We start from the raw sequence: 8770 nt of genomic DNA on the forward strand, positions 1-8770 counted from the left end.
TATATTTAAAATTCCAAAATAAAATAAAAATAAAAAAATAATCTCAATTTTTAAGATATCAAATATATTTAATTTTATATCAAAATATAAATAATAATAAAAAATTATCTCAGGCATTTCCTAAGATTCAAAGCCGAACCCACATAAATACGCAACACGGCAACAGTACCTACTACCTATTAGGGTTAGAACGGGCAGCGGCACCTGCCAAGTGCAATTCAAGTCCAGGTGCTTTTGATTTTAATGTAACACGCATCTTACAATTAAATTCAAACCACTGATATGAAAAGCTGTTTGATTGTGATTTTCACTTTATTTGGAATGAATTTTTTATTACTTCTTAAAATAAAATTTTAATTAAAAAAATTTAATTTTTATACTAAAAAATTGCTTTTAAGAAACAGTATATATTTGTTTATATAGCTTCACCAAAATTTTGCTTTAAAGGCTCTGCATAATCGTTTGTTATAGATTATCTGAACGCATTTACAGTCTGGAATCAAACTAATTTAAGCTTGCAGTAAATGATACCATATTATTGTTTATTTCCAATGCTTTCCATTCTTTAATTAGCATTCAATATGATGATTTAAGCTCATTCTAATTCTGCATCAGCTTTACTTTTCTTTTCCAATACTTAACCCTTTAATGGTAATTACTTGCTGTCTTCTGGAGTTAAAGTTGGCAACCGTTACACATTCTGAATTTATTATTTTCCATTCTATTACTATCGCACTTCTTATACAATGCACACTGAGCACCTTATGCCTATAAATTAAGGCCCCTCCCATCGCCATTTTCATCAAACACTGCAGCAGATAAGAAGCCATTGAAGTTCTGCAATGGCAAACGCAAAGCTACTCTCTTTTTCAGTAATCTGTGCACTGTTGGCATTGGGCAGTGTTGTGCAGATTGCTGAAGCTCGACTGATGAAGGAAGAAGCAATCAATGATGTTGAAGCTGGAAGAAAGCAGCTTCTGCCACCTGCTGGAGTTCCAGGATTTCCATTTCCGCCATTACCATTTACATTACCACCTTTTCCTAGCTTTCCTCTTCCACCCTTCCTTCCTCCATTTCCATTTCCTGGAGTTCCACTTCCACCACTTCCACCACTTCCAATTCCTCCAATATTGCCTCCAAATCGAGCTTCACTTTCAGCTCCAACTAAAGAGTAAGCTCTGTGGTCTGCAAGCTGAGGATTTGAAGGCTCTTTTATAAGTTGTTTTTAGTGTTTGATGAAGTCTATAAATATGTTATGTTCAAGGTTTCTACTGTGTCTGTTATATCTCCAAGGTGTTAAGCTGAGCTATCTTGCTTTCTTCTTTTGGTCTCTGCTTCGTTTGGAATGTTTGTAAGTCTGTCAGTGTTGTTATGGTTTATAGGCGTATTTGAAGGAATGTGTGCATGTGAATATTGGCTATGAATAACTATATGGAGTAATGGTTTGGTTAAGAATAAGTTAAATTTTTATTAAGAGTGAAGATCAGCGTAGGCTTAAGGTAAGTTTTGAGTGAAGTATTTTAGTAGTTTTTAATAGAGATGGTGGAGATGTAAAGGGAATTAAATAGAACAAAAATTATAATTTTGGAGTTTGGGGTTATTCTGCTGCTTTTGAGAAGAAAATAAGCTTAAAAATGGATGATTTATTCACTTTGAATTTATTATCGCTCATTTTGAATTAAGAGGCAATCCAATTATATATTTATTCTTTGATAAAAATTAGATTTTTTTTCCAAAAGTAATATGAATTTTCAAATAAGATTAGGAATATTATTGATTATATTTACATCATTTACTGTCAAGTGATAAAATTTAAAAAATTGTTTAATGAAATATAACATTATTAGCATAAAATAAACGTTTATCTAATTTAATTTTTAAATAAGAAATAATAAACTAATAAGTTTTGCTAAAGCAAAAAAAAATTAATGCTGTTAAATTTACAATAAATAAGCAGGGAATGAATCACAGCTGTATGATGAAGATATGATTTTGCCCAGCTTCTCATCTTGGTATGTTAAGAGCTTTGATTATCAATCAAGAGGTATTGAATTTCAAGTTTTAATGTGTTTGTGAATTTATCTTAATTGACTTAAATGAAAAAAAAAAAAAAGTTCTTGAAATATTTAAATCATGCAAGTGAATAGGGGTGTCTTGACCCGATCGGAAAAATTCCGAGTTCAGATTTGAGATTTTGACTCATTTATAAAACCAGATCAAGTTCGGATTTAACCAAAAAACCCAAAACCTTCCCATACTCCGGTTCCGAACTCCGCCCTCCGCCCGCTCGAACCCGCCAAATGAATCACCGCATCTCCATCACCGGCATAAATTAACTACTCAAAATTTTATTAAAATGTCTTAAAGCTTGTGTGCAATCATGTTTTTTTATTTTTATTTTAAAATACATATAAGGTTAGTATATTTTTTTAACTATTACACTTTTAGAAAAAAAATCAAATTATTTTAAAACACAATAATTTTAAGAATTTTTCATTGATTTTGAAGATAATTAACAAACCCATCCAACGTCTTTATTGCGTACCATTATCACTATCCCGTCTGCCATCATATAAATCAAATTATTCAAAACTCAATTAATAATAAAAATTATGATATTTTTAAGGTACAAAATATATTTTAATTCATATCAAAATAAATAAAAAAATTAAAATAATTCCAAGCAGACCCGAAGCAATTCTTGTGCTTTTGAGGTCATGTAGCTAAGCATCTATTATAACTAGTTCAATCTCAGCTTTGTATCACTATACATAAATTTAAATCTTTACAAAGAATTGAAGTCCACATCAAAGAATACCAAAAAAATTGAAGAGAGTTCCTAACGCAAGGGGAATGAATGATCAATTCATCGTACCATTAACACGAATTTTGATGCGTCATGGACAATAATTGCACAAAAGAAAGGAATTCCTTCTATAATTTTCTCTCTTTAATGAAGCCCACTAGACCGAGAAATTATTCTGTGGGGAGGTTGGACGTAGCTCTGTTCGGAGGTAAATCAGGTGCAGCCATGTCAGCAGCGGTACTGAGCAGTACCAAGCCGTGGTACACAGTGAAAGAGTGACGTGATGTATTCTGATTAATCTCTGGACGGCGTTCAACATCCGCACAGAATAATTAATCCACTAGACTAGTCAAACAATACATGATCTTCATGAAAAACAGCTTTTCAAAGCAGAATCATATCTTACCTTAACACCCAATATGATCTTTCAAATGCGTTGATATTTATCAATCGATCTTATCAAAGAGGATCTTCTACCAAAACTTCTGGTCTTATTCAACAATTGGCCTCTCCAACCATTAAACCGGTCGATGAGAGAAGGAAACGTGAACAAGAGCAGAAGAACCAGCAGCAGCAGCACCGCACAGATAATCAGAACATTCAGGAATCCATTATCTATGCCTGGGCCCTTTTGTCCTGTCCATGGAAGCCCTCCGACATTCATGCCAAACACTGTATATCATTACATCAAAATTTGATTAATTTAAGAGAAATATTTGGGAATAAAGTTTTTAACATAAAAAACTTACCTCCTGTGACTACGGATAAAGGAAGGAAGATCATAGACAGGAAAGAAAGATAATATAGCTTCTTATTAATTTGCTCAGATTGCCAGCTATCTAAACCAGCCTGAATAGCCATCACTCGATTTACTAAAAAACCTAAATTCTCTTTTATTCTTCTCAGTCGAGCGATTAGTTCTTCCAGAGTGACGATATCTTCACTTGCAAACCAAGTTTTGGATGCACATTTCTCCTTTACTCGTGGGAACACTTGCTCACAATGAGAAACCACCTGGTTATTAAGAAAGAATAAGCATAAAAATAATTGCAATGTAAAATTACATGAAAAATTTAAGGGCTATGTTTTCCTGTGTTGTTTTTATGTTTGAACCTTGATATGTGGCAGGCTATGTATTGAAGAAAGAGGGAAAACAATATATTTTTGCTTTTCTTAAAATGTAAAGTAGGACTATTAAGTTCAAACTTAGACTTTGTTTGGGACAATTTTTTTGTTGCTTTCTAAATCAGCTTTCTAATACAAAAATTTTTTGAATTAGAAAATTTTAAACTAAAAAGTTGTTTTAGGAAGCAGTACGAAAACTGTCCCAAACGAAACCTTAATTGGCTGCTTGTTTGATTCTATCAGACTTCAATTTTTAGTATAAAAAATAGTCCAGTTAAGCTACAAATGAAGTTTAGCCTTGAAGCTACCTGTAGAAGCCGCTGCAAAATGAGATGCATTTTGGGAAATTTCCTATCATCCAGCATTTTCCTCTTAAACATAGAACCACCTGCAAAGCTTTATAATACAACAAGAATGAAATATACAAATATAATTGTCTAATGAAATGATCTGGAGCTAGTTTTTTGAATCCTTATTCTCCATTCATTCTTCTTAAACATTTTAAGAAGCGTGAAATTTATTTCTACAAATTTTTTTCAACTGAATTCTCCTATTCAAAGTCACTTATACACTAGCCTTTTTGCCTAACTACTTGTCAAACTTTATATTTTCTAATCCTTCTACAATAATTCTATTCACCCACTTTATTATTGTAACTTTTGTTTCCATTGCACATGCACAAACAACTTGTATAATTTCCACTACCTTTACTTCAATAAGTGTTATGATTGTGATCTGTCGAATATAATCAATACTAAATTATTTAATAATTTTATAATATATTCATCTTGGAACAATCATTTTATCCTCACTCCACTTGAAAATGAGTGACATGTTTTTATAACAAACACTTACGTTCATATAATATAGACAATAAAATTATATATTTACACATTAATCTTTCCAAGATAGTTTTTAATGTGCTGCACTCCGTATCAAATCCATTTTAAGCAATTACATGCCACTCTATAAGTTATATGCTCATCTATCTCTCTTTTGTACAATAAACCCAAAGTATTTAAAGATATCACTCTTTAGTATATTGCTTGATTTTCTAATAATATTGACTAATAATTACCAGTTTAACATTCATTAAAATTTCATACTATGTACTTGGTATTTGTTGTACTAATACTTAAATTTTTATCTGTCAAAATTCTTTCATGCTACCTTTTTAATTACATTAGTAAATGCCATATTTATCAACACTATCATTAGAAAAAGCATATACAAAGGTACATCTTCTTGAATGTTTTTGTTAGCATCTTTACATTTATTATAAAAAAGTAAATATGTATTGTTGATCCAAGTTGTAATCCTCATGCAATTAAAATTTGTTTAGTCACTTTACAACTATTTCTAAAATCATAAATTCTTTTTATATATCTTTAATAACATCAACACAGCTTTGACACATCTTTTTTTCTTAATGGTTACAAAATAAGTTCTCAATATAATGTGGTGTATGTCTTTACAAAATCAACAAAATCATAAAAATATCCTCTCATCGCTCTTGCATTTTTCTATTAGATTAAAAAACCTCAATAATAAATATTTTTTTGGGTTATCCAATATTTAATATACTTTTCTCAACTTTTGTTCCATTACACTATCTACTAACTTAATTGTAAAACACAAAAGTTTAATTCCTAAATAATTTAACACAATCTCAAAAATCTCCATTGCTTACAATTATTTGGTGAAATCTTAACCATAGATTTTATTAAAAAAATTTGTTGAATATATCATAGTTGTCAAAATCTCAATAAATATTAGATATACTTAAATCTTTACCTTATTGCGTCTCTAAATCTAGCACAATTCACCTTTATTCATCAAGAGTATGATTCATGATTTTTTTTAATTTTTTCTTGTCATTTTTTCATTAATGTTCTAACCGATCTATTATTTTTTTTCTAAATACCATCATTATTTTTCATTCTTGTCTTCATCTTTAGATAACACCCGATTATCTTCATCTAAATATATCAAATTGGACAAACCAGTCTAGATCTCCTTTCTCCTGCCTTAACTATTTTAAATGTCTCATTTTCTCTATCTTTACCACTTAGCAAATTATATATATAATTAACAAAATAGTGAGCTTTTGTGCTTCTTCTCTTCTAATGTCTTCTATCCTTGATTGCTCACTTTCTTCTTCTTCTTTAAAGGAAGAAAATTGTACATATATTTTTTGTGTTTTTAACTCCCAAAAATCTCCTTTGTCAAACTTCATGTCATGGTTAAGGAGAGTCTTTCAACTAATTAAATTATAGAGTTTATAGCCTTTGGTGTTTGAGTCATAGCCAATTAATATATGCTTTTACTTTTTCCATCAAGCTTTATTCCTTCTTATCTAGAATGTAGACACATACATTACTTCCAAAACTTTATGAGAAATTCAAGACTAGGGTATAACAAATTTTATAATCTTTATAATATCGTTGGAATTCGCTTGATGTGAACTCACCACCTCGATCGGATCTTATAGTTTTAATGTCAAGACTACTTTCTTTCTTAAAAACTTTGAACTTCTTGGAAATTTTAAAAAGCTCTGAATTCTCCTTAAAAAACACCCACATTTTCCTCGAAAAATTATCAATAAATAGAAGGAAAGACATCGGTCTAATAGGCTCACGAACATCAGTGTGCATAGCTTCATGTCTTTTAAAGTTGACTCATTTAGAAAGCTTTTGCAGAATTACTTCCCAAGTAAGCATCATTCACATAGTTGATTGGGTTGGCAAAGGCAATGTAAACCTCTTATTATCTCATTTTTTTTTAAATTAAAAGCCACCACAGTTGAGGTGTCTGCATCATAAATATTATAACCATGATGAATCACTATAACAAGCATTTAAACACTTTGTAGCTTTAAATTAAATATTCAAAGGAATTGTTCTATTCTTTGAAATAGGCAACATGGTGATCAAATTATTTTTAGCATCTCTTAAGGAAAGTTTTTTTTTTTTTTCAGGTGCTTATTATATATTTCCTCTAATAATTGACCCAAATTCAAAATTTATTCTTTATTTTGGGCACGAAGTAAATATTTCTAATGAGTTGACAACCATGATTTTTCAAACCTATTAATATTTTACATTTTCCTTCTATCAGTATTTTTTATTCATCTCCAAATGAAACATTTACTCTTCACACATAGTTGAGCTCCACAAACATGTTTTTTCCTTCATAGAAGTGATATTTTGTACTTGTGTAAATGTAACATCTATTTTTGCCCTTGCATGAAAAAATATTCCTTGTTTTTTCTTCACTTTTATAAAGTTAGTCTTCTCCTCTATTTCTCTTGTACATGTACACTTAGAAGCATGTTGGCTGAACATATGAAAATTGCAGCATTTGATATGAAACTTGTCATACCTCGACTATGAATTGCTTCTTCCATGACCACTTGATATTGGGGGATTTCTACTTTTATCTCCATCATTAAAGTTATTGGAGTTTCTGTATCAATTTCTTCCTTCTATTTCTTGTCCATGACCACATCCTTTCCTCTTTAGCATTTATCATTATCAAAGATTTCTTCATTCAAGTTGTGTTATAGCAGTTGTACTATTATCTCCTTTTGCTTTTTCTTTCTTTTGTTTTTTCTTATAGGCTTGCAAGGAACCCAATAATCAATCCACACTCATTGGTTCCAAATATTTTGTTTATTCAATGATGGTATCCGCAAACTCAAAATTTTGATTTAAAGGGTGAAGAGTTTTCTTCATGACTTTCAGTTACGAACGTTGTCACCATTTTGTCAATTGATTGACAATATCCAATACTTTAGAAAAATAATTTGAATTTGATTCAGATTCCTCTATAAATAAAAAATCAAACTCACTTCTAAGAACTAGAAGATGAATCTTTTCCACTTGCTCTGCTCTCTTGTTGCAAATTTAAAGGTTCTCCCCAATTCTTTGGTCATAGCTGCATTTGAGGTTTCTCAAACCCATCCTTAGCCAACTCCTAAACGATGAGGCAGAGATATTTTCTGTCCCTATTTCTTAAATCCTGTAAGGTTTTCCTATGGGCTTGGGATATGGTAAGATCGTCTTGCTCTCCATAGCCTTTCTTGATGACATTGCATACACCTTATGCACTTAATAGACTGAGAGAAAGTGGATGCACTTTTCCTCGAAATCAGCGAACGGCGATAAGAAATTAGGAAAAAAAACACACACCAAAATTATTTTTATTACAAGATGTATAAAAGAAAATAGCAAGATATAGTTGGATTTTCAATTCGATAGGAAGATCCGGTTCTCCCAAATCCCTAGCTTCCGGCTAGAGCCCAAATAACCTAAGAAATTCTAATTTCAGCAAACTACAAACATTATCTAAAATCACCCTATTGTTAGCCTTAAATAGGCTCCCATAATACTCTCCCAAATAAGCCCCCTTTTCTTAAATAAATCTGATGTGAAACAAACATGCGATGGAGTTACTTTAAGAAATTAAAGAGAGCAATTTTAACAAAATAATCCAAAATAAAATTGTCACTTATAGCAAAAGATTGATCCTTGGAATTCGTGGTTTTTAACTTGCTTAGGCTAAGAATAGCGGAGTCGATTAACCAAACAATTTAAGAAAATGCAAAGATCAACTGTAAAACTACGACGATAAACAAGAATCCGCAATTTAATAATGAGAACTTTCACCTTTGGAGCCCAAACGCTCAACTAGTTTAGGCTTTAACTGAAGAAGAGTCTCCACATTAGAACCGAGGAAGAAGGAGCCTAAGATCGTCGTTCTTGGATAGGTCGTCGGAGTGGTGGAGGATGGCGGTCGTCCAAGGATGATCCAACGTCCCTTTGATCTTTGCTCGTCGAT

At 31.2% G+C, this 8770-nt stretch overlaps 2 protein-coding genes across 2 annotated transcripts in view; one reads left to right on the top strand and one right to left on the bottom strand.

The window, feature by feature from the left end:
- Nucleotides 1–1068, top strand: part of LOC110102888 — a 19061-nt gene extending 17993 nt beyond the window's left edge. Inside the window, exon 4 of the mRNA XM_020831390.2 lies at nt 902–1068. The gene's annotated coding sequence lies outside the window, so the exon portion shown is untranslated. The remainder of the gene's footprint in view (nt 1–901) is intronic.
- A 1673-nt stretch (nt 1069–2741) lies between these two features.
- The window catches only part of LOC110102882 (zinc transport protein ZntB), a 10983-nt gene continuing 4954 nt past the window's right edge, over nt 2742–8770 (bottom strand). Inside the window, exons 2-4 of the mRNA XM_020831378.2 lie at nt 4240–4319; nt 3556–3820; nt 2742–3478 (exon numbers count right to left, since the gene is read on the bottom strand). Coding sequence (XP_020687037.1) covers nt 3234–3478; nt 3556–3820; nt 4240–4319 — 590 coding nt within the window. The 3' untranslated portion in view covers nt 2742–3233. The remainder of the gene's footprint in view (nt 3479–3555; nt 3821–4239; nt 4320–8770) is intronic.

This window comes from Dendrobium catenatum, unplaced genomic scaffold (assembly GCF_001605985.2).
Source record: "Dendrobium catenatum unplaced genomic scaffold, ASM160598v2 fragScaff_scaffold_1200, whole genome shotgun sequence".
NCBI lineage: Eukaryota > Viridiplantae > Streptophyta > Magnoliopsida > Asparagales > Orchidaceae > Dendrobium > Dendrobium catenatum.